This window comes from Nicotiana sylvestris, chromosome 8, assembly GCF_000393655.2.
Source record: "Nicotiana sylvestris chromosome 8, ASM39365v2, whole genome shotgun sequence".
NCBI lineage: Eukaryota > Viridiplantae > Streptophyta > Magnoliopsida > Solanales > Solanaceae > Nicotiana > Nicotiana sylvestris.
This window is the reverse complement of record NC_091064.1, coordinates 170,033,903-170,061,514: the sequence shown is the minus strand read 5'-3', so window position 1 is coordinate 170,061,514 and position 27,612 is coordinate 170,033,903. Positions and strand designations below refer to the sequence as shown.

Below are 27,612 nucleotides of genomic sequence, written 5' to 3'. Positions count from 1 at the left end.
GGGCCCTCAAGGGACCAGGGCTAGTGACTTGCATCTATGGTTCCTCCCTCGCCTGTTTCAGGCCATTCCAGTGTAATTCCGAGTAAGATCGTCCTATATTGACTACGATCTATGGGTTTCTTAGTGTGTTTCTTTATCTCTGTGTCGTTCTCTTCGAAACCCTAATTTATTTTTCTAAACCTCTTAGATCTGTACAGATCTGAGGTGATTTGGGTTTGTTATATGTGTGTTTTACAACAACCTTAAGATTTTTTACAAGAATCGTATGATTTTCAAGTGATTTTCATCTTTTCCTAAAACTAGGGTTTCCGAAATTTCTTTTTAAAAATTGTTTGACGATTTTTGTGTTTAATCTTCTGTTTCTCATATTTTGACTGATTTTATGAGTCTGCTACAACCTTAACTCGCTTGTACCAAAAGCCCTAATTTTTGGGGTTCTTTGTTTGGTTTTTGAGTATTAGTACATCTTATTGTGTTCTTGCTTTGAGTTCTTGTGATTTCTCGAGATTTTCTTGTCCTAATATGCTTCTACTGAATTTTTTAGTTCTACCTTTCACTGATTTTATGTGCTTGTGTTCGTCCTGATATTCATGTTAAGACCTGTAACATTTTCCTTGAATCAGTGTCATTTTGTTTTGTTAAAGTTATGTGGAATCCTGACTATTCATGCTCGACCTTATTTTATATGTTAAACATGCTGACTCTTTTATGACTTTATCCTTGATTATTCTGAATTCCTTATTTCTTGGTTTGATTTGAACACTTTCCTTTAAACTTCCGATTCTTACCTTTCTACTCGATTTGATTGAATTGCTTGCCTTAATTAATTTTCCTTTGCCTTGTTTGTATTGTGTTGATTCTTACTGATTTGTTTCCTTAATTAAAACTTCGGTTCATTTACCCCTAATTACCTACTCTATATTAAACCTTACTTGACTCTTTTCCTTACATACTTAGCATGCTTTACCGTTGATCTAAATTGTCCCTTGATTAAGGGAAAGACTTGTTGATTTACATGTGACTTCTCTGATTTGCTACTTAATTGATCTCTTACCTTATTTGTTAAGCTTCGATTACTATATAACCCCCTCTTATTTTAATTTAAAAAGGAACGAACATTAGTTCAAAAATCACTACTCCTTACACTCTAAAGTTCTCTTTCTCTGCTGCTACTTGTGATACTCACTGATCAAGCCGGCTGAAAGCCAAGGCTAGATATTGGAACTTTATTTGCTTTATATTCTGCACCCTTTTCTTCAATTGGTATGTCTCTAATTATGTTTTGAGATCCAAACCCTATGTGTTTCATTCCTGCACTAGTTCTTCAATTATGATTTCAACTTGTATTCTTGTTTATTTCTTTGCTTAGTATGTCTAAACTTTGTCCTATTCAATGCATGTTTTACACTCTGCACTCTTTCCTGCTTACTTCTTCACCTAGCATGTCCAAACTATATGTTTAATCTTGTTCAAGAGAGGCCAATTATTATCTATGTCCTAACTATTTACTGAGTCTCTAAGATCCTAAGTGTTGCATGCAGTTTGTGACTATATATTTCCTCTATCCCTATCCATGTACCCTAATGTGATTCTTATGTACCATAATCCCTTTATCCCCATGTGAAGATCTATTTGTTAAGTATTCTTTTCTGAATATGGATGTCTCTTATAACCAATTGATTATCTGTTGCTTGGTACTCTTCTCAAACTGTCTTTTACCACTAAGTTATTTCCTGTTTCTGAAAAACTTTTCTACTTCTAAAGTCATCACTGTACTATTTTCAAAACAAAACTATGTCAAGCACTCTCACTCCACTCTTAAGATATTAGGTTATGCCCCTCTGATATGTGTACTGCCTTGAGTCCCTTGAGATCTCTCTAAACTCTGGCATGTCAGAGCTGGCCTTTCCACACTACACCTAAATCAGTTAATGTTTGAGAAAAAGTCTAGGTGTAAGCATTGCCCGGGATCCTTGAGGTCCTTAGGGAACTCTGACACACCTAGACATGATATTGTCTATGAAACTTTGGCATTTGAGACTATTGGAGGCTTGGAAGTCATTTGGGCCTACTGCAGGCTCCCTATAGATTAACTTCTGTTCATTTATGTATTTTAATTCATTGGTTTGTAATAATTATTGTAAACAACATTGGGGTGATTAGTGAAAAAGGGTGGGTAGTTATATATGTTAGGTAAGTCGGGGTAGATACCATGCCTATATGATTATGTTAATGCATTTGATATGTTTGCTTTACTTCCTCAATATTAGAAACCATGCATATATGATCTAAATGGCTCTAATAATAGAAATCATGCCTATAAGGTCAAAATTAAACTTATAATTAGATATCATGCCTATAGAGATAAAGTAATTAAAGTTCAATTTTTGTTACAACATGTATTCACATTCATCTTCTTAGATATCATGCCTATAAGTTCAAGAGTCAGCTTTAATAACTAGATACCATGCCTATAGGGATTAAAATCAGCTCTAATAGAAATCATGCCTATAGAACTTAAAATCAGTTTAATTCATTTTGAATTGGTTTAATCAACTGTCCGCTTCTTTAAATAAGCTTTCAAATACTACCTCAAATTAATACCGCTAGAAAACATGTCTATAGGGTCTCAAGTTGTCCGTTTTAAAAATTGTTCACTGTTTTACTGCATTCCTAATCAATGTAGATATCATGCTCTTAGGACACCACTGTTATGCGCATAGGCAAGCCTCTAGGGCGATTTAAATTCTACAACTATGAAATTGTGCTTTATTATTTAAAATTGTTCAAATTTAACAGGTCTAAATCAGTAGGCAAACTAAATAGGATTTTGATACTCTGTCCTAATTCAATACTATATAATCCCTGCTCACCTAGATATCATGTTCTAGGATTTTCTCTTAAATATCTGACTGTTGTTTGAAGACGTGCATTTACTTGTTATATTTGTGGAGGTGACTGTGAGCCTATAATTTATTCTCTTTTAATGCAGTCCTAATTGTTCTTGATTGACACCTAGACTTTTATCCTTTTAAAATCTTAGGAAGGTCTAGAACTGTCCAAAAGTAGAGGTCTTAAAATACCTCCAGGGCCACGAGGAAGGGACAGGTAGTACACGCATAGGACATTTTCAAGGTTGCTAGAGCGCTTTAGGCTATGACCAAGGGGAGGGAATCGGGTAGTAAGGATATGATAACTAGGCGTTAATGTCATGTGTAGCCCCTCATTGAGGAGTGTTTACCGGGCATTGTATGGGGCGATCTTGTAGGCTAACTAACCTAGGACTCCTCTTTCCTAATTCCCGATGTTTAAACTTTACTTTTCTATATGTATGCAACTTGTTCAAGTCTTTTCTTTTTTTATCTCATTACTTGAGTCATACAATGTCCAAAACACGCTTTTATTTGCAAGTATGTGTTTAAATCGTTTATTTGATAAAAGGACTAATTCATAAGTATAAGTTCGGTCGGGACCCATCGTTGTGGTCCAAGAGGGGTGCCTAACACCTTCCCCCCAAGGTTATTTCGAGCTCTTACCCGAAATCTCTGGTAATGCAAACCAGTCCATGAGTTAATTACTCTAGGTGCCCTAACGCACCTTAATTCGTTAGGTGGCGACTCTTCAAATACCCAATTCCCAAAAGGAAACGAGTTGTTCCCAATGAATGTCGAAACTCGGACTCCGCGAGGAGAAAAAGGGGGCATGACATGCACTCGTAGGGAAAGGTTTTTGTACAAACTTTTTGGAATATGGACCTTCTAATATTGGTGGAGCCCCCGGGGATCTGGTCGACCGTGTAATTATAGGTTTCTACCTTTTGTCGTTTTTCTCGATCTTATTTTCCCCTGTCTCAATTCGCTTCGTCAGTTCTTCGAGCATCTTAATGATAGAAGGGTTGGTCTCTGATTCCTTCTCGTTCGACCTCTTCGAAGTCAATTCGACCATGTGTATGATTTCCTGGGATGGCTCGAGTTCGACCCTTCTCGATGTGTGATTCTAATTTTGAAGTTGAGCTATTGTTGCCTGTTGGGCTTGCAACATTTTGAATATTACCCACAGGCTGATCCCGCCATCTTCACCACCATGTGCATTTGGAGTAGTTGATCGGGTACCTCCACGAACGCTGCTTCGGGATCGATGATAAGTATAAATTGTGTATGTTTTAAGTATATATAATATTAAATAAATAATATTTTATTCTAAATATATTACTTTTTGCTCAATATTTGTGTAAATATAATAAATACTGCAGTGAAAGAAAAAGAACAGAAAGAAGAATACAAGGGCAAAGAAAGAGAGCCAAGGATGACATCCGTGGGAGAAACAACTGGAGAAAATTGAGCAACTCAGACGAAGGATGACATCCTTGGGAATTTTTTTCTTGTGCTTGTCCCCATAAAAAGGGCGTAAAATTCAATTGAAAAGAGAGACATTCTTGTGCAGAGAACACCAACTTTAATTAGCTTTGTTTTAGTTTTAAAAGTTAGTTCTCTTATTGTAGGAATAGTATTTTTCTATTTTATCTTTTCTCCATAATAGAGTAATTTTCTTTGGTTGGGATACTAGATGAAGCTATAAAAGTGTTATAATAATTATCTTAATTTTATTATCTTTTTATGTTGAGATTTTCTCTTTATCATCATTATACACCAAGGTATTTGATATTGATTATTTATATTTATTTGATATAATTATATCACTTACTAAAATCTTTATCTTATTATTTTGTTTCTTATTCAGGAGAAGAGAAAGATTTAAACAAGTTTATTGATATAGAAAAGGCTAATCGAAAGAGGCTTTTTCTCACTTGGTGCACTCAACTAAGATAATTCTTGTTTGAAGCCATTACTTTAATTGGTTAACTACACTAATCGAAAGAGGTGTTATTAGTCAATTATTGTTTAATGTCACTAACTGTCAATAAATTAATAACATTAAGCGCGAGCGGTGCTATTTATATATTATTGTTATGTGGAGTGATGTCTTAGAAATAAGTGGCCATTCTTTAAACAAGGTCTTTGTTTCACTGTTAATCGATTGACTACACTAATTGAAAGAGATGTTATTAATTGGTTACTTTTATGTGATTTGGTTGAATTAGAAATAAGCAATCATTTCATTAAACAAAGAAATAAGTAATAGAATTTTGATCTTATTATTATAATTTTATCTTGCTGATTCAAAGTATTCCAACCTCTATTTTTATTTTCAGAAAAACCAAAAATATTTATTGCTTTTATTTTACATTTTTAAGAGCAACACCTTTCATCAATTTAATTCTCTCAAACAGTGATAAAGACAATACAAATCTGTAGCCTAGGTGGTTCCAACCTCTGTGGGACGATATCTTAAACTTTACTATAATTTGATAGAGTACGAGCAGAAAAATCATATACGGCCAGAGCTCGTCAATCGACGGCCAAAATTATATTGATGGCCACATGTGAACTGACGTCGATTGGATCTACAGCCGGAATTCCATCAAGGCCAGCAGGGGGTACAACGTTTCCTGGTGCAATGTTCTCATTCTCGCTATAGTGGCTGAGATCATTGTCAATGTGTTGAGGTGCTGACTGAGAGTTCGAAATTTTTTGATCCTGTAATCAAAGATACTTCAAAGAACAAGTGTAAAATAGTGTGTGTTACGAAAATTTGTACCAGGCAACGGTGGGCGCCAAACTATTTACCCTTAAAATTGGATAACAATTAAACTTATAAGTGGTATGTGATTTCACTTGGCATAAACTGAGAAATATGAGAATTAATGTTAGAAATTAACTATAAAATAAAGCAAACCAATATAGTAAGCGATTAGGGCCCTCGAGTTAGATCGCCCTCGAGCCGACTGAGTATGCTAATGGAAAGTATGAACTGAACTAAGGCTTAAGAGAGAAAATGTAATGTATTCCTTTGTTATGCGTGAATATATGTTTACAAAATGACTAGAACCCCCTTTATATAGTAGAGGAATTCTACTTATGGTACAATTCTAAATATAGAAGGAAATCCCAAGATTGGCTAAATAACCGGTCTTGACTTGATACGTGCCGAGATTTCCGCCACAGTCATTGTTCGATCACGGATATCTCGGCTTTCTGTTATTCAACTTAGCAAGCTTTTTTCGATCTCGCTCGATCTCTATCCCGCTTCGGTCTCGATCATGACTGGTCTCGATCTTGATCGGTCATTGATTCATGAGCTTAGTAATCTATTTTTGTGCCATGGTTCGATGCAACGCGAGACGGAGCCTTAGTCTGCCACCCCGGTTCCTATTAGCCAAAACTAGGCAGGCCTGATTTTGACCGTATACAATACTAAAATTTGAAACTTCCTCTATGTGAAACTCCAACGTATTATGTTGGAGTTTAACTTTTACAAATGAGAACTTGTTGGAGTTCCAGGAAAAAAAATATTGGATTTCAAGTAAGAACACAACTTCGTTATTTGATAACTAAAAGAAATATTAACAACATTAATGTAGAAAATATACGGATCACTCGGCGCCAGTATCAAGCAAAATGATGCATTCCTATGCTTTTATTCTTATGAAGTATCGAGTTAATTAAGAATCCGACAATCCACAAAGCTGCTTATATCTTCTTCATCCTTCAGGTGTGAGAAATATATTTTTTCTTTCTCAAATCTGATTATGGCACGATAAACTTGGAGGCTTAAATACAAAACAAGGAAGAACATTTGACCAAGTTGTAATAAGTTGGGAAGAAAATCAATATAGGTATATGTAAATTAATGCAAATTGGAAATTAGAAAAACCGTTCATTCTTTTCCTTCTTTGACACGTATGTCGTCGGCATTTAACTATGGCTGATCCCCATCTTACACGAAGGAAGTTTGAGCTCTGTTTCCTCTTGAAATATGTTCGTAGAGGTGTGTTGGGGAGAAGAATTACGAAGAAGAAGCATGGACACGTCAGTTAGGTTTTTATAACATGCTGGAGTTTCACACGAAGGAGTTTCAAACTGAAGGTATTTTTGTTCGAATTTTATCTATACATTAAAATAAATATTTTTCAATTATGTAATTTGCAAATACTAGCTAATTTTTAATTACAGATTCAAAAAATGGCTGTTTGTAAATTTCTAGTTCCTTTTGACGGGCTCGAAGTAGAGGGTCAGGAGCCCATTCTCCCTTTGGCCCAGATAACACGACGTTTTAAGGGGTCGTTTGGTATGATGCATTAGATAAGCTAATGTATGCATTGGCTTTGTGTATTAATAATACATTTTTTGGTAGACATTTTGAATTTATGCTTTAGTTATGCAGGCATTAGTTATACATCATATTTAGTATTATCCAATGCATAACTAATGCATAGAAGACAATGGTATTAGCAATGCAATGGGTTTTAATGCATGCATTAGCTTAGTTAAAGACAAAATTGTCCTTCAAAATTTATGCTTGATTAAAATATGTTAGTTAGTATATTAATGCAAGTTCAAAATAATCCAAATAGTGAGAAATAAAATTATATCCCTAGTAAATAAATAAATACTTAGCATATTTCTTTTTTATAAATAAATATTTAATTTTATTTTACAATATAGGTAGACAAATAAAATAATTTTTTAAACTTTTTCATATAAAAATATTTCTCAACATATGTTTCTTTTAAAAAGTTAGAGTGTGGACTAGTTTTGAGGACATTTTTGTAAACAAACAATTCTTTTAGAAATTATGCAATACTTTAATACATCAAACCAAACAATGGACAAGAAATATGTCAGCATAACTAATACCAGCATAACTAATGCAAGCATAATTAATATCAGCATTACTAATATATCCTATTCAGCATTATTCTTATGCACCCTACCAAACGACAAGTGAAAAATTGATAAATAGCTACTTTTAAGGGCGAACTGCAGTCTGCATGAAAAGCCACTATTAATGCAAGCTTAAGCTTCAGCCACTGTTTCTTATGTATTAAGAGTCTATTTGGAAAGTCATCCTGTAATTGGAATTGGTGTAATTACTAGGGTAGTAATTACACAACTTAGTAATTATATAGTTGTGTAATTACGATGACCTATTTGTTTGTCATAGTATAATTACAGTGTAATTACAAGTTTACTGTTTGGTTGCACAAGTGTAATTATACAGTTAGATTAAATTTTAAATTAAGTAATATCAAAACTTAAAAGTTAATATAATTAAATATATGTCTATAATTTTTTATAAGTATAAATGATATTATATTGTGTATTTAAGATGTATATTTTTTCGTAAATATACATTAATTTAGTAATCATATATTTATAACTAATATTGTAAAAATAATTTATATATTTTTTAAAATTAATAATATTTAGTTTAGATACTTACAAAAATTAAAAATATACATTTTGTAAGAACATCATGAAATTCATGTTTGATAAAATAAATTAATATTTATAAATATAATGTCATAACATTATTCAAATATTTGACAAAATTAATCTATCAATTCTAACTAAAATATGAACAACATGCAATGTGACCCAATACTACTAAAACAAGTAAATTGGAACCATCAATATAACACAATTTTAAAATTCAAAAAAAAAAATAATTTAACATATGTCCAATTCCAACATAAGAATAGTAAGTTCAAGTGCAACTTAAGATTAGGAAACATGATAAGTTTATAACCACATTCAACAACGAAATTCCACTTAATTGCATCCCTCATTATATGCCAAGTTTGTTAATGACTCATTATTTCTAATATTAGGAGGGTAGTTTCAAAAAATAGAATAATAAAATAAATAAAAAATAAAATATAAGCAATTACATGGAATCACAAGAAGTAAAGATAGAGAAATAAAAGATAAATAATGTACAAAAAAAATAATTTAAAATTTCAAAGGAAATAAAAAATTTAAAATAAATTAAAAAATTAAAATAATAGAAATAAAAAATTATAAAGAAAATAAATTAAAATAAAAACAAAAAGGAAAGAAACTAAAAAGCAACTTTATAATTACACAGTGTAATTACCACTAATTCTCACCTCCCCCTTGAGAATTGGAGAGTGTAATTGCGCTCCTCTAATTACACACAATTCTATACTAACCAAGTAATTACTTGGGCAAACAAACATGCCAAATTGTGTAATTACACCAAATTACACCAAAATTCATTTCCAATGTGGCTTTCCAAACAGGCTCTTAAAATGCAGTCATTTTAAGTCAGAACAATTTTCGTTTGCACAAAAATACCTTCCGCTTAAAAACCTAATTACATATACGTCTAACACATTCGCAAAACCCATTGTTTCCCTGTAAAATAGTACAATTAAATTTATATGTGGTTTCTTGACAAGTGAATTAATTCGATCTTGAAATAATAAAATAAAAAAAAGAAATACGCAATACTTAGCCTTGAAATGAAGACAAAATAGCAGAAACGGTAATTCCAGGAGCAAGTCTTCCGGGCACAACAGCGATGAAATCAAGGAATAAGAAGATAAAATTATATAAAACTTTGGATCGATTATAGCATAAGTTTGTCAGAAAATTCATTTCCTTTACAATGATAATAGAGCTCACTATTTATAGCTGCACCTAGGGAACAAGGTCCTAGGATCATGTCCTTCTTTAATGTCAATTATGAGGGCTATTGAAGAATGTGTAATGATGAACATAAATGACAGGTTCTCTATAACAGGCAATGCACTAAATGCTGTGGAATATTCTCCATTAAATGCTACCGGGCGGACGGTATGTAGATTGTTTCTACCAACTTCCCGGTGGCATAACTTTGTGTCACCGGGAAGTTGGTAGAAACATTCTTTTTGGCGTGAATTACTCTGATGCCCTCTGAAAACTTTTGACGGTTGATTAGACGCACGTCTCTGTACATTTAATGCCCCGAACACATATCATCCCACGATTCAGCATATTTTTTGCCGGTTATCGAGGTAATCATGGCCACGAACTTAGTCGCCTAAACCTTTACTTATACTTACCAACTTCCTTCATTCATAGTCCATAATTCTCCAAACTCTCTCAAACTTCCTTCATTCAACTAGTATTCTGTTTTTCAACTTTTCTTCAAACGAAAAATCTCTTCAAACGAAAAATATCTTCCTTCTTCCATAACATATAATGGCTTCTTCTTTAAAGAACACCAGTTCTTCCATAACTTTTGTCGGGCCCGGGTTGACTTTTTTTGAATTTTTGGGTAAGGTGTAAAAATCCTATCTTTATGTAATGTAAATGATTTCCTTAGCATTATTTGACGTTATCGAGTAGATTGTGGTTAGATACGAGTGGTTTGGAGGCAGATTCTAGAGGAAAGGCCCTGGTAGAGCCTTGAGTTGACTGCGGAATGAGGTAAGTATCGTGGTTAACCTTGACTTGGGAGATTAGGACTTGTTTGCCTGTTTGCTACATGTTTAAATGTTGGGTACAACGCATATGTGAGGTGACGAGTACTTATGCGTATTTGATGAGTTAAAGCATGCGGGTGGGACTTGTTTCTAGTAATTTATTTCCTTCTTTGATTATGATATTCATGCTTAGACTAGTTTATTACTTAATTGATCGTTCTTTCCGCATTTATAGACTATTTGGTGATAATTGAGTATTTCTGGAAGTTGAGGTTTGGTATTGTGGAACCTTTATTGACGTAAGGTTTATTCTTGCTTATTCTATCTCCCAAATATTTTATATTCATTGCTACATGGTAAGGGAGAGTGTTAAAGCACGAAGGGTGATGCCGTGCCGACTGTTGTTTCATTTATTGATTAATACTTAGTGAGGAAGAGAGTTAAAGCATAAATGGTGATGGTGTGCCGTATTTATTTTTCATGATAAAATTGAGAGTAAAAGCACGAAGGGTGATGTCGTGTCATATTTATCATTTTATGGAGAGATTGAGAGTAGAAGCACGAAGGGTGATGCCGTGCCATTATTATTGTTTCATGGTGAGGTTGAGAGTAAAGGCACGATGGATGATGTCGTGCAGTCTTTATTCAACATGTTTACTCGTTTTCATTGGTTAAAGGTTATTGACAGTTTCATATTGTCATTTCATATTGTAGTTACCGTATCTTGTACCACTTTCGCATGTCCCCTCCCACTAGTACGTGTTTAAACTCTATTTGTTGTTATGTTATGTATATATATCCTCGTTTGTACAGGTTTAATTATGTGAGTGTCTTGTTATAGCCTTGTCACTACCTCGTCGAGGTTAGGCTCGACACGTATGGAATACATTGGGTCGGTTGTACTCATACTACACTCTGCACTTCTTGTGCAGATTTTGGTACTGGTCCCAGCTATGCGTGAAGTACATCAGCTCGGATTGGCATACTTGGAGACTCGAGGTAGATCTGCTGGCGTCCGTGAACCTTGAAGTCCCCTTCTTCTTTCTTTAGTTATTGTTCGTTTGATTCGAGACAGTTGTACTTATTTCAGACTTAAGTTGTAGAACTTCTAGAAGGCAGAATAGCTTGGGAGACACTTGTACTTGTTCTGATTTATCATCCCGGTCCCTACACTCCATACAGTTTCATCCAAACACTTCAACTTAATCAAAACAAGAGTTTTAAACCCCTCCGGAATCTTGTGATGCTCACTTGCTTGACGTGGATGACAAATCAGCATCCACATCAGATTCTATGCCAAAATAATATTATTTAACAAAATTTTAATTTCATAAACAAAAAATAAAATAAAAAAAAGCAAAAAATTAAAATTAAAATTAAAATTAAAGAAAACCCCTCCTCTCTTCTTCAAACCCACCTACTCAACCTTCTTAGAAGAATAACCCACCTGCCATGGCTCATCCACCATGAGTATCACTACTTCCTTCACTCCTCTTTTAATTTTTTTTTATCTATCCATGAAAATTACATGAGTAGAGAATTAAGTCTTTTGAATTTTGACTTATTCCTCTACCCCAATTTGGAAGGGCTGTGAAAAAATTTGAAAGCTAAAACCACCGGAAAAAATGGAGGAGTCATAGAGAAGGGGAAGATGACATGATGGAAGAAGAAATACATGCCAAAGAGAAAATCTAATGAAAGAAGGGACGAAGAAAGATGAAGAAAAAGGGGAAGGGAAAGCGAGAAAGGGACTGCCAGAATAATAGTCGGCCAAATTTCAACCTTTTTCCGTCTATTTCTGTTTGTGCTCGTTCCCAGACCTTTGTTTCTCTGTATCGTTCTTGTTCTTGAATAATCAGATGGTCTTAAGAATCTACAGATCCTCTAAGAGCTTCGCTCTTTACATCAAAATCATTAGTAGGTTGCTTGACTCGTTTTGGCTTCTATTTCCCTCTCGTCACTTTTTGAAGAAGAAGAAGGGGGGGAGGGGCAGAACGAAGGGGGAAGGGGCTGTAGAAGAAGGGGGGCAGAACGAGGGGGAATTTTATTTTTTTATTTTTATTTTTTTAATAAAAAAAAAAATCATCGGCTCATGCACCTAGTGTGCGTGTAAATCACTCATTTTGTCCACCTCAGCCATATCAATGCCACATAAGCTCGGTCAACGGTCAGAAGGGTTTAAAAGTCTTGTTTTGACTAAGTTGAAGTGTCTGGATGAAATTTTATGGAGTGTAGGGACCGGGATGACAAATCGGAACAAGTACAAGTGTCTCCCAGACTATTCTACCCTTCTAGAAGCTCGTGTACTTGTGACTCTAGGTTCGGGATTTGTACTTAGATATTTTGGGTATTATGTTACTTCGTACTTCATTCTAGTTTCATTTCAGCTTAAACGAGTTTTAAATTCTAAATTCTTTGAAATGGCTTATAATTTACTCTAACGTTGGCTTGCCTAGCGAGTGAAATGTTAGGCGTCATCATGATCCCGAAGGTAAGAATTTCGGGTCGTGACATTCGAGTACATTGTTATTATGCTCCCATGGATATAAATCATGTATCATCTGGTAACCATACATCTATGAGTGGATATTTGTTTTTCGAAATGTATCAAAATGATATCCAGGACATTGTCTATATCTGATTTGGTTTGATCTTTTACATGCATCTATTCCTCTTTTGCCATTTTATTTCAAAACGAAGTTACGCGATGTAGTCTATATCTGATTTGGTAGTCATTTACGCGCATCTATTTTATATTCTTTGTCATTCATATCAAAATAAAGTTAATAAAAAATATTAATATCATCTTTTACAGTATTGAGCTCGTGCTAGCACGAGCCAACACCGCCTAGTAAACTTAGAAAAAGGACTTTTTCGAGTCTATACAAGATTTTAAACTTATTTACCTAAGTTATCTAAGTTTTCCTCTATACAGAAAGTAATTAAAGTTTTTTACAATATATATATATATATATATATATAAATCCAGTCAAAATTTACAATTTATTTATAATTTAAATACGATTTTTTGTGCAAAATCCAGTAAATTACAATCTACATATAATTTATATACAATTATGTTAGTTGTATATATTCTGTATGTTGTTTCTACACCCGACATACAAAATAAATACAATTTATTTATATCTTCTTCTTTTTCGAGTTTCAATCTGAAATTCTGACCAAAACCACCTCGAATCTTCACCAATTTCTGTCAAAATTGGGATACTCCAAAGATTATTCCCAATCATTTGCAACAACACTCAATCCTAACAAATAATAATTTCGCAAAATTTGACTTTCGAATTCAATGCTTCCAAGTTTTCTAAATGATTGTCAATGGAGTTTAAGCTCATGTATACACTGTCTAATTCAATTTACTTTCAATTATACCGTCAATTAGTTTCAGTTTAGTTCCAAGCGTCACTCTTCATAAAAAATATAAATAAAACTTCTGGTAACTCATTTTGGTGCTTCACGTACGTAATCTATGGCTTTGAACCAGTTGAATCATTTTTCTTCGTCATTCTTCAAAGCTCCGAGCATGTTCATATGCAAAAGAGGAACTGAGAGAGAAATATCTATACAGAGAAGTAGAAAGGAATGAAGCCTAAAATATGCAAGATTGGAGTGTGTATATATATATATATATATATATATATATATATATATATATATATTACTATTAATTTATAATGTAATATAAATAGGTAAAAATTCCCTTAGAAAAATAATTCCTACACTCTAGAAATAATAAAATATTTTCAGTTATTTCCTTTTACATCTATTGTTTAGTAAATGATCTTCTTTTAGTTTCTTTTGCAATTAGTGAACCTTTTATTAATTTATAATGTAATATAAATAGGTAAAAATTCCCTTAGAAAAATAATTCCTACACTCTAGAAATAATAAAATATTTTCAGTTATTTCCTTTTACATCTATTGTTTAGTAAATGATCTTCTTTTAGTTTCTTTTGCAATTAGTGAACCTTTTAGATCATGATTTTGGATATTCTTAAACTGAATTTTTTTCATTAAATATTAGACTAAAATCTAAATTTTATAAGTTATTGCAAATATTACATTACAACCTAATATTTTCTGAGCAAACAAAAAATTTTATGAGCAAATATTAGATCTGAGTTTTAAGTTATCCGAAAAGAATAAATTTTCCAAGACTCAATGCATAACTTCTAAAAATAGACAAAATTTAAACTGTAGCCTAAAATAGACCACTTACGTAAATCAACGCTAATAACGAAAGCCACGTGTCTAACTTCCTTTCCCTTTCTGGAGCTAAGTCCAGTTCCTTCAACCACTCATGCCAGGTGTCAACGCTCCGAGTCCCTTCTCAGTTCTGAGTATGCTCCTGCTGCCAATTTCAGCCGAGTCAACCTTCCACTCTCTCTGACCTCAATCTCTCTCGTCTTCTTCTTCTTCAATTCAAATTAGTACAACAGTCATCGCCATTAAAGTTGTTCAATTTCTCAGTTGTTTCACTTTATGCAATTCCCCTCTTCTCCGAATGTCGACGGCATCTTCATCCAAAACCGACGACGCCGAAGCTCTACGCCGGCATCGTATTCTCTCTAGCAAGCTCTATTTGGATGTACCTCCTTCTAAGGTATATAACTGAAACTTGTTCCTTTTTAGTTCAATTTTTATTTAAAAATTTAAAGTAAGAGTTTTACAGGAACCTCTCGGATTTTAATTTTGTTGTTTTTTTGTACGATCAGGTTCCGTTAATATACTCGTCATCCTACGACATTGCTTTTCTCGGGATCGAAAAACTGTAAGAACTGCAGTTTATGCTACCTGCAAATGAAATTTGTTTAGCCAAAAAAATAAAAAATTTGATTGCAGTATTAAATAGTGAAATATATTGCCGAAATGAGTTTATATCGTTTAATGCTTAAAATTTTTGATTGCTAAATTCCTTATGTCTACCTAAAAACGGAAGCATAATTATCGTCGCGGAAAGTTCTAGGAATGATTAGTTCGAAGGTATATGTAGTTCTGGATGAAAGGAAAAAAATTTGGTGAAACTCTAGAAGTGCAATAGAAGTACTAAAGCTGGTTATCTTAGCTTTGTATTTTAAGATATAAGTTTAATGATATTGAGTTTGGAAGTAATTGGCATCTGTTCCTGGTAAATCATGACAATTTGAAATAGGAAGTTTTATATTATGGGAATGTGGTGGATATTGGAAGATGATAACTAACTTTTTCTATGTACATGACTGGAAGAAACTTTGAACGTTGTGAAAGGTTGGATGGAGTGTTGATAAATAAAGAAGATGAAATAATGGAAGTATAGTCCGTCTGAATGAACAACATATCACTATTCATATATCTATTCTAGATACATTCCTCCGGCTACTTAAGTCCATTCCATTCAATACTAAACAAACAGATTAGGGGTTCTTTACTTTCTTATCGAAAAAAGAATAGCAATATTCATAAAGAAACACCGGACTAACGTACGTATAACAACAATAACTAAGTTTTAATCCCAAATAGATTGTAACGACCCGGGACCAACTGCTGACGTATTAACCACTCTAGCCTAACTTTTGGTGGCTCGTGATGTTGTTACCTTGAGCTTTAACTAAAAGGCACTTAAATAGTTGGATTCCTGATCCTACTTGGCCTCTTAACTTTTTTCTCCTATTCCGATGTGGGATATGCGTAAGACAAGATTCAAAGTGAATTACCTTCACCTCCCTCCCCCTCCCCACCCCATCCCCCACCCCCACCCCATCCCCCCCCCAAACCAAAGAAAAAAAGAAAAATCCATAGGTTGTTACATTCACCCCTTATAGACTTAACATCCTCGCTCATATTTGCCCCACCCTCGTACTAGGAGTGATATTGTGTTGAAAATGTCAAAAGTCCCACATCGGTGGGTGACATATTTGGTTGGGATTTTTTCCTTATAAAAGGAGGCCTAATGTTTAGGATTTAGACACACCTCTCATTTGCCTTTTAAGGTATTTGTATCTTCTCTCTTTAGTATTATTTCACTTGTATTTTTGGAGTGGAATAAAATATTGGTTGTGTCCGAGGAAGTAGGCAAAATTGGCCGAACCTCGTAAATTCTGGTGTTCCTTTTATTGTTGCTTTATTGTCTTATTTATTATTTGGTGGCTGTCATAATTTTTGGTATAGTAGTTGTGACTCATTCACACTATATACATTTGGCTTCCGCAACAATTGGTATCAGAGCCAAGGTACTGTCTAAGTATGCTCTGTGGTTGCAACATAGTCTGATCTTCCACATCAGAAAAGATTTATCTTGGTAACTGAGTCAAGGTTCTATCTGAGTATGCTCTGTGGTTGCAACTTAGTCTGATCTTCCACACCAGAAAGGAAATAATCTTGATTTGTGTCGTCAGCTATTAAATAATATTTGTGTCAAAGATGGGAGACAATAAACAAGAAAAATCTACGTTAAGTGTCAACAATACGTCATCATTGGCATCTTCGCTTATGACAAGAATTGTGTCAAATGCGAAATTTGCGGTAGAAATTTTTGACGGGTCCGGACATTTTGGGATGTGGCAAGGCGAGGTTCTAGATGTCCTTTTTCAACAAGGGCTAGATCTGGCCATTGAAGAAAAGAAACCAGATGTTATTGGAGAAGAAGATTGGAGAATTATCAACCGTGTTGCTTGCGGTACCATTCGATCCTACCTTGCTAGAGAGCAGAAATATCCATACACAAAGGAAACTTCTGCAAGTAAATTATGGAAAGCACTGGAGGATAAATTTTTGAAGAAAAACAGTCAAAATAAATTGTACATGAAGAAGAGACTGTTTCGCTTCACCTATGTTCCTGGTACCACGATGAATGAACATATCACCAGTTTCAATAAGTTGGTCACAGATTTGCAAAATATGGATGCAACTTTTGATGATGGTGACTTGGCCTTGATGTTGTTGGGGTCACTTCCTGATGAGTACGAGCACCTTGAAACTACTCTACTCCATGGGAATGACGAAATTTCTCTCAGAGAAGTTTGTTCGACTTTGTACAACTATGAACAAAGAAAGGGAGAAAAACAGAAGGGCAGAGAAGGAGAAGCACTGGTTGTGAGGGTAGTCCTCAAAATCAAACGAGGACAAAGAAAGAAAGATCCAAGTCAAGATCTAGACCCAGCAAAGATGAATGTGCCTTTTGTCGAGAAAAGGGGCACTGGAAGAAAGACTGTCCGAAGTTGAAGAATAAGGCCAAACATAACAATGGAAAGACCATTATGGATTCAAATGTAGCTGATGGTGATGATTCAGACTTCTCATTAGTTACAACAGAGCCATCAACATTATTAGACATATGGTTGATGGACTCGGCTTGTAGCTATCATATGTGTCCCAACAGGGACTAGTTCGTGGATTTTCAAGAAGGAGAATATGGAGTCGTCCACACAGCTCAATGGATACAAAACACCCATGCTTTAGCACCTGGTGCAACGGCTCCTGGTGCAACAGCAAGTACCAGTTTAACTTGGGGGGGTGGTGATTTAGTGGCAGTACATCCCTCTTACCTCATATGGCATTGGTTCAATACGATTAAGGAACCATGATGGAATGATCAGAACATTAACAGATGTTCGATATGTACCGGGTTTGAAGAAAAATCTCATCTCTGTGGGAGCCCTAGAATCAAAAGGGTTCAAATTCATTGCAGAAAATGGAGTGATGAGAGTATGCTCCGGTGCACTAGTGGTAATGAAGGCCAATCGGAAGAACAATAACATGTACCGTTATCGCGGTAGTACAGTTATTGGGACACCGACAGTAACATCCAGTGACGAAAAAGAGGCAGAAGCAACCAGGCTATGACACATGCGCTTGGGACATGCTGGAGGAAAATCCTTGAAAACTTATCAGATCAAGGATTGTTAAAGGAGTAAAGACTTGCAACTTGGAGTTTTGCGAGCATTGTGTCAAAGGGAAACAGACAAGGGTTAAATTTGGTACAGCGATCCATAATACTAAAGGCATTTTGGATTATGTACACTCTGATGTTTGGGGCCCTTCCAAAATACCTTCATTGGGTGGGAAACACTATTTTGTAACCTTTGTTGATGATTTTTCCCGAAGAGTGTGGGTGTATACAATGAAGAGCAAATATGAAGTGTTGGGAATTTTTCTCAAATGGAAAATGATGGTGGAGAATCAAACAGGCAGGAGGATCAAGTGTATTCGCACAGACAATGAGGGTGAATACAAAAATGATCATTTCAATAAGGTCTGTGAAAACGATGGCATCGTCTGATACTTCACTGTCAGACATACACCACAACATAATGGAGTGACAGAACGTATGAACTGGACCTTGCTGGAGAAGGTACGGTGTATGTTGTCCAATGCTGGCTTGGACAAAGAATTTTGGGCTAAGGCAATTATATATGCATGCCACCTCATTAATCGCTTACCATCTGCTGCTATTGATGGCAAGACACCATTTGAAAAATGGTATGGAAAGCTTGCTGTAGATTATGACTCTTTGCACGTGTTTGGCTCAACTGCATATTATCATGTGACAGAGTCAAAATTGGATCCAAGGGCAAAGAAGGCTATTTTTATGGGGATTACTTCTGGAGTCAAAGGATATCGCTTATGGTGTCCTATGACAAAGAAAGTAATATTCAACAGGGATGTTACCTTTGATGAATCTGCTATGGTAAATAAGGTAACAGAAGATACCAAACAAAATGAGGGTGCTTCTAAGCAGGTGGAGTTTGAGGGAAAATTTATTTTTCCTACACAAGAAGCAGAGGAGGAAACAAATGAAGATTATCCTCTGGAAGAAGAGCCAGTAGAGAGGGAGATTTCAACTCAGGAACCTCAACAACAACTTGAATCAATAGCAACCAGCAGGCCAAAAAGGACAATAACAAAACCTGTTCGTCTTATAGAGACGGTTGCTTGTGCCGCCTCAATTGTAGCTGATGATGTTCCTACCACTTATAAAGACGCAGTCCAAAGTTCAGAAGAAGATAAGTGGAGGATTGCCATGAATGATGAAATACAGTCCCTTCATCAGAATCATACATGGAGATTGGCCAATCTCCCGAAGGGAAAGAAAGCAATTGGGTGCAAATGGGTATTTGCAAAGAAAGAAGGATTTCCTAACCAAGAAGATGTTCGCTACAAAGCAAGATTGGTGGCCAAAGGATATGCTCAAAAGGAGGGAATTGATTACAATGAAGTGTTTTCTCCTGTTGTAAAACATTCCTCCATTAGAATTATGTTGGCTTTGGTAGCACAGTTGGATTTTGAACTAGTTCAGATGGATGTAAAAACTGCGTTTTTACATGGAAACTTGGAGGAGGAAATTTACATGACTTAGCCAGAAAGATTCAAAGTTGCTGGAAAAGAAAATATGGTATGCAAACTTGAAAAATCATTGTACGGATTGAAACAATCTTCTAGACAATGATACAAGCGATTTGACAAGTTTATGTTGCAGCAAAGGTACAAGAGAAGCAAATACGATCATTGTGTGTATTTGCGCAAGCTTGAAGATGGTTCCTTTGTATATCTTCTCCTATATGTTGATGATATGTTGATAGCTTCCAAGAATTCGGAAGAAATTGATAAGTTGAAGATTCAACTGAAGAAGGAGTTTGAGATGAAGGATCTGGGTGAGGCAAAGAAAATTCTTGGCATGGAGATAATAAGAGATAGACGTTCAAAGAAACTCTGTTTATCTCAGAAAGAATATTTGAAGAGAGTACTACAACGTTTTGGCATAGATGAGAAGACTAAGCCAGTTAGTACTACACTTGCTCCCCATTTTAAGCTAAGTACTACTATGTCGCCAAAAGATGAAGCTGAACAGGAGTATATGTCAAGGGTACCATACGCAAATGTTGTTGGTAGCTTAATGTATGCAATGGTCTGTACGAGACCTGACATTTCACAAGTTGTTGGAGTTATTAGCAGATATATGCATAATCCAGGAAAGGAGCATTGGCAAGCTGTGAAGTGGATTCTACGGTATATTCATAATACTGTAGATGTTGGGTTAGTTTTTGAGCAGGAAGACAATCAATCTGTAGTTGGATATTGTGACTCAGATTTTGCGGGTGATCTGGACAAATGAAGATCAACTACTGGTTATGTGTTTACTTTTGCAAAGGCACCAGTTAGTTGGAAGTCTACTTTGCAGTCAACAATTGCTTTGTCTGCAACAGAGGCAGAGTACATGGCTATTACAGAGGCTGTAAAGGAGGCAATTTGGCTTCAGGGGTTGCTAAAAGAGCTTGGCATTGGACAAAAAAGTATCACAATTTTTTGTGATAGTCAAAGTGCTATTCAATTAGCGAAGAACCAAGTTTATCATGCAAGGACGAAGCACATTGATGTTTGGTATCATTTCGTACGAGAAATCATAGAAGAAGGTGGAGTCACGGTGAAGAAAATTCATACTACGGAGAATCCTGCTGATATGCTGACAAAAGTGGCGACTGCGGTGAAGTTTCAACGTTGTTTGGATTTGATCAACATTGTTGAACACTGAAGATTGAATATGAAGACACAACCAAAATTTGTTTTTGAGAGAAAATTGAAGATGTGGAATTTTGCCAAGGTGGAGATTTGTTGAAAATGTCAAAAGTCCCACATCGGTGGGTGACATATTTGGTTGGGATTTTTTCCCTATAAAAGGAGGCCTAATGTTATTTAGACACACCTCTCTTCTTATCTTCTTAAGGCATTTGTATCTTCTCTCTTTAGTATTATTTCACTTGTATTTTTGGAGTGGAATAAAATATTGGTTGTGTCCGAGGAAGTAGGCAAAATTGGCCGAACCTCGTAAATTCTGGTGTTCCTTTTATTGTTGCTTTATTGTCTTATTTATTATTTGGTGGCTGTCATAATTTTTGGTATAGTAGTTGTAACTCATTCACACTATATACATTTGGCTTCCGCAACATATTGCTTGTGATACTACTTGTAACAACCTTGGCCTTGTTCCCTTTGGTCCAATATTTGGGGCCTAACAATTTTGGCCCATTGGGCTTTTACCCGAAGGACGTCCCGAGAGTTGAATTCCTTTTCTCGCCTTATATGGCCCATAACTTCTCCTCCCATTCCGATGTGGGATTTTCCTAAGGCAAGCTTTACAACGAATTCCCTTTCGAGTTTAACTATCGATTGGCCGTGAGATGCTACAATTAAAAGTTTGGATCATTTTCAATTTGTGCATTTCATCCTTGCACAGGGGCCTTGCCAATCTTCTCTATTTCGTTCCAATTTTATCGAATTTCCCGTTTGTCATGAAGGTCATGGATATAAAATGTAACTCATTGACAAAATGGCAGGGGCCTCTTTTCTATACGTTTCATTTGCTGCACTTGAGGTGAAGTATTCTTGTTTCCTTACGCCAAGGGTCTAGTGGAAACAACCTCATAGGGTAGGGATAAGGTCTGTGTACACATTACCCTCCCCAGACTCCACTTGTGAGATTATACTGGATTTGGTGTTGATGGTGTTGTTGAGGTGAAGTATCCTTGTTTGCAGAGCTGAATTTCTATTTGGTTAATTATTTTTTGAGGGTCATGTCTATTTATTTTCCTTTTAAAAAGATATTATTTTTTCTCTGAAAGAACTACTGGCTTAACTAGGTTTGAATTTAACTGGAGGCCTCATTCAAGCATTTAACTTCACAGGCATCCATTTGACGCTTCAAAATGGGGTCGAATCTGCCGGTTTCTCTCTAAGGACGGTATCGTGGATCAAAAGCATATAGTTGAGCCCGTGGAGGCAACAAAAGATGATCTGCTAGTGGTAGCAACTTCTACTGATAACAACTTAGTTATCTGTTGAGTTATTATATCCATTTATATTGTTTTCAAATGATTAGTTGAGTCAATTTGAAACATGCTCTTACACTTTATCTCCCTTACATTTATGTATTCTTCATGCTTGCACCTTTTTAATCAACTTGATGAATTTCTATCTCAAAAAAAAAAAAAATCAACTTGATGAACTGATATTTTCCGAGGAACACGGTGTCATTACTTTTGAATCTAAGTTGTCATCACCTCCATTCAGCTAAACCCAGATACCATTTTTAGAAATGAGATTCTGATCCCATCCACCAGTTATTTGAGTTCACACATCTAAGTTTTGAGGACCGTTTGTCAGAATAATTACTTCAGGATCCTCAGACTGTAAATCTTTTAACTACCAATTTAAGGCATTGCCTATGTTTGAGTCCGTAAATGCCAGGGTCAATTTGCAATTTCATTAAGGCGACATACAATACATCTAGTTCTTTTATTTTTTATTTTTTTATATACGTGCAATATTGTTGTCAAAACAGGATATTGTTGCTCTTTATCTGATCTAGGTGCTGTCAGCAATAATACTTAAGCCTTGTGCTACAAATCTTTTAGTCAAGTATTGGGCTCCTCGTTGATTATATAGGAGTTCTTGAATGTCGAGGTCTATTTGCAATCTCATTTAGGTGAATTACAGCTCACTGAGTTCCAGTTTTTTTGCATGTACATAATTTACAAGTCACTTTAGGATACTCTAGGTCTTTTCTCCAATCTAGGTGCACAACTCTACTTACTTGTTAGCTGTAGTCAGTATGACGAGCATTCTTATGGACTGTCCTTGTACCCAAGCATTCCTATGGACTGTCCTTTTATCTGGCAATGTTGAGGGTGACTAATTAATGTTTTGTCATTTCTGGTTTAGGTGCATTCAGAATCATACTTGAAAAGTTTGAATAGCAGCTTGAATGTCTCCAAGATTGTTGAGGTAAGACTCAGAGCTGAAGTTTGCCGTTGTTGATCCATCTTACTACTATGACAAGCACAAGTAAACAGACGTGTGGTGTCATCATAGATTTTCCATGACATTGTTAGCTACCTGTTTTTCGAAAAGTTAGTTTTCTTGTTTTGATACTCTTGACCATCTCATGCCTAGTCTTTTTAGGTCCCTCCTGTTGCGATGCTTCCCAATTGCCTTGTGCAACAGAAAGTGCTTCGCCCTTTCCGCAAGCAGGTAAATTTAATTATTCACATATCATTTTCTCTAGTTCTCTGGTTCATATTTTGTTGATAATTCTTTGTAGGTGGGAGGAACAATCTTGGCTGCAAAGCTTGCAAAAGAACGAGGATGGGCTATTAACGTTGGTGGTGGATTTCATCATTGTTCATCAGAGAGGGGAGGCGGTTTTTGTGTTTATGCTGATATATCTCTTTGTATACATTTTGCATATGTGCATTTAAATATCTCAAGGTACACCAAATGGTAATTCATGTGTAATGTGTAACTATGTACAGTTAAAGGTCATGGCATCTCATGAAATCATTTATGAACTTTTTTCTTGTACAGAGTCATGATAATCGACCTTGATGCACACCAAGGAAATGGCCATGAAATGGACTTCTCCGAGGACAGTATGTTTCTCGTACTTCGTCTTAAATTTCTGTGCCATTAAACTATTATTAATTGGTGATTGTTGGGTGCTGGCAGCAAGAGTCTTTATCCTTGATATGTACAATCCTGGAATTTATCCACTTGTGAGTTTCCATGTTGAACAATCTGCTGCATCTTGAGTGGGCTGTTACTTTCCTCTCCTTTCCTTGTTTCTCACATGCCCTGTGCCCCCGCTTTGACCGAATTAATTCTGTCTTTTGATTTCTGATTCTCTTGATCTCTTCTAATTGCGCTGATAGCATCAAAAGGTAGCAGTATTTGATGAGATCTGTTGCGAATCTATACAAAAAAAATTTTAGGATTTTGAAGCCAGGCGGTACATTGATCTAGGAGTCGAAGTTAAGGTTAGACAAATTTATAGAACATGTTATTTGCTTACTTTCCAGACCCCACTGGGTGGGATTCTACTGGGTTGTTGTTGTTGTTGTTTGTTTACTTGAACTACACCGACATCTGTGGCTTCCTTAACTTTGGCAGAGTGGGACTGCAACAGATGAATACTTGACTAAGCTAGATCATGCACTTGAGGTATGTAATTGAACTTCTTCTCACCACTTTCCACACAGCTTTTTCCCTTAATAGTATCTCATTATTGCAAGTTATTTTTTTGCGACACTTTTTTGTGCCTATGTGCTGGTGACCTGTCAAAGCATGTCTGCCACATAGTGGTTACTGTTTAATTCTAAGTCGTCATGAGAACTCCAGCTATTAATTTTATTGCCTGCTCTAAATAAGGAGTGGGAATATTTGTTTTTCGTGTATGTAGCTGTAAAAGATCAATGGATTTCCTCTGATGCTGATACAAGAAAAGTGATGTAACTTTTCAACATTATTTGAATTCAAGTCCTCTATTCTGCGTTTAGTACTCGCAATATTTCTTTTGATTAATGGAGATATTTCTTCTGATCAGTGCAAAAGTTCCGTATGTTCATCTGTTAGATGGCTACAAGTAGGATCGCTGCAAATAGTTCACTAGTGAAGTTGCAGATTATGTCAACATTGTCACTAACATCTTTATTTTTTTGGTGATTTGATTGCATGAGGACTGATTTAGCCTTGGTTATGACCATTGCTCCTGGCACAAATTCTAGAATTCAGTCCTAGAAAAACCATGACGACTTTCTGTGAATTAATTCTGCAATATCTAGTGTTAATGAAATTACCTAGAACTATCTAGGAAGAAGGTTTGTGGAGAGTAGCTCCTCGTTGTGCTTTTTGGTTGAGATGGAGTAAAAGGAACACAGAAATTTTTGAAGAAATCGAAAATGCATTGTGAAGAGTTAAAAGCCCCCTTTTGCTCCTTCAATATTTTTGATGTAAGAAGGATACTCCCTATTGTGTAGAGGCTAGAGGGATGAATATCTTTAGAGCTTTGCAACCGGACTTCTGTAAAGTGTTTACATCTTTGCTGTAATGAAATCATTTGACGTAAAAGAACTAATATGTCAGTGTCTTCTGATTCTTCTATGCTTTCTTTATTTATTGGAAACATTCAAACACATATAAAAGATGTTTTTTTCTTTCCCAAGTATAAAAAAAAGATCTTTTTTCTTTCCTAGTGAGTTCTCCATTATTGTGTTGATTTACCCTTGTAATACATGATTGATTGTTATCCTAATTGACTTCCAGGTTGCGGAGAAGAAATTTGATCCCGATTTTATCGTCTATAATGCTGGCACTGATATTTTGGATGGGGATCCACTTGGCAGGTTGAAGGTAATACCCACAAACTGGAAACAAACTATATGTGGGTTGCATGTCTGAAGATTGTGGTTCTTTCGTGGCAAACCACACACAAGATGGAATTCTAGGTGTTTTAATTACTACAAGCTTATAAAAAATTTTAACATTCGTTATACAGCTAACTGGAAGAGTATTATAAAATTTGGGATGTAAGAAAGTAATCTTTTTCTTTTTTAAAATCACATACATGTTTTTGGCTTGAAAGGTAGTGTGAAGATACGAAATATCCCAATTCTGCTCCAAGCATTAGACTCAATTTTATGTAATTCACTCCATCTAATTGTAACGTGATACTATTTACTGGACATAACTTTAAATTTTTGTTTGACTTGTGTACAAGTGGTGAGAAAAATAGTTGAGTAATTGGTGAATATTAGCTTGGTGGAGGAGAAGTGATCACATTGATGTTTATATTTGATTAGTTAAATGATTTTAAATTTTAGTAAGTAAAATAATTAAATTGCGGTAACATTTTCGTACATTAAAAAATGTGTCTTATGAAGTATGATTGATATTTGCTCCAGCCTCTGTATATAGGCTCGGGCCTAAATGATTTGTGTCTTAACTTAGCCAGAGAAAGGTAAAACATCAATCATGCTTCTCTCTTTACTCAAATACTTCAAGTAGTCAAAATTAATGGGCATGCCTTGAATTTCTGGCAATACTAAAGATTTGGTTTGATTGAAGCACTTTTAGTTTCAGTATGCATGTAACTACCAGGTTTATTACAAATAAAACCGCACTCTTTCTGTGCCCCCCCCAAAAAAAGAGAGAGAGAAATGAGTTTATGCCAAAATCGTTTGTATGTAGTGTCATTATTAATTGCATATGTGCCCGTGCAGATCAGTCCTGATGGCATTGCTAGTAGGGACGAAAAGGTTTTCAGGTTTGCTCGAGAGAGAAACACCCCCCTCATCATGCTCACATCAGGTTCAACCTATCCCCTGTTCTCTATTGCTGCCTAGTCATTGAATCAATTTGGTGGACTTCTTGTGCCATATGTTGCCAGTAACAGATCTTTTTTATTACATTTTCAGGCGGTTACATGAAATCCAGTGCCAGAGTTATTGCTGATTCAATCATAAATCTCTCTGAGAAATCCCTTATAGACATGAAAAGTTTACCAGCTGGAAAAGCATAGTAGGTGAATATCCTTTGGGCTACTTTGGAAGGCCTGTGATTTGAACCATGTTCATTTGTGTTTCTAAGAAAAGAGAATAATTTCCCTTGATAGTGGTTGCATGTATATATGCTACTGCGATGCAAGATGAGGGAAAAAGCGAGAATGTTAAGATTTGTGCACCTTAATGCATTTTGCTTAAGAATGTAAATTATATATGTTGCTAGTTCGTATATGTAGGAACTCATGCATCTTGTTATCTTCAACGCATCAGGATGTGGTATATATGAAGGAGAAGCATGATTCCTGTTATGACTCAACTCTTGGTAACAGATTGAAACCTGTTTGTGACTTATTGCTTATTGCTGATTGACACAGCTGTACATTCTATTGTACATTCTATTGTTTTTACTCCTATACCATGTTCTTTCCAGGAGGCCCAGGCAACAAAATCCACTAAAAAAAATGAAATACAACAAACCATCTCCTTATTAGGGTCATCCTTTTCCCTATCCTATCGACTTACGGCGATTTCCAGTCAACAACAAACCATCTCCTTATTAGGGTCATCCTTTTCCCTATCCTATCGACTTACGGCGATTTCCAGTCACTGTACCTTTATCATTTCCTCTTGAAGTTCCAATTCTTTGTTGGTCCAATTTCCACCTAAAAACAGCATGAAGATTCGAAATTATGAACCAGCGTTTATGGTATGCTTGAATACTAATTGGTTATTGTTGCAAAAGTTTATACCTAATTCAAGCAAAGGGAAAAAAGGGGACGAACGAACTTGAGATTTTGGATGAGTCATATAATATTTGGTTGGTCTTGCAGGGAAAGTTAGGTACAACATTACTTTATACATCGTTTTTGGCTTTTATTAAACTTCATATTGCTAGTAAATTTCAGATTATATGAAAATTTATTTATTAGTTTATGCGAAATAATATATAAAACA

At 35.3% G+C, this 27,612-nt stretch overlaps 1 protein-coding gene and 1 non-coding gene across 2 annotated transcripts; one reads left to right on the top strand and one right to left on the bottom strand.

The window, feature by feature from the left end:
- Positions 1-14,649: 14,649 nt before the first annotated feature.
- LOC104248866 (histone deacetylase 2) lies at positions 14,650-27,048 on the top strand. Its single transcript, XM_070155558.1, has 13 exons — positions 14,650-14,954; positions 15,067-15,122; positions 22,009-22,126; positions 23,045-23,107; positions 23,285-23,353; positions 23,424-23,590; positions 23,687-23,751; positions 23,828-23,874; positions 24,091-24,135; positions 24,269-24,319; positions 25,421-25,507; positions 26,377-26,464; positions 26,572-27,048. Exons 1-13 carry the CDS (start codon positions 14,856-14,858, stop codon positions 26,673-26,675), a joined length of 1,059 nt encoding a protein of 352 aa, XP_070011659.1. The 5' UTR covers positions 14,650-14,855; the 3' UTR covers positions 26,676-27,048.
- On the bottom strand, positions 21,516-21,620 carry LOC138876585 (U6 spliceosomal RNA). Its single transcript, XR_011401931.1, has one exon. It is a non-coding gene; the product is annotated as a U6 spliceosomal RNA (small nuclear RNA).
- Positions 27,049-27,612: the final 564 nt, after the last annotated feature.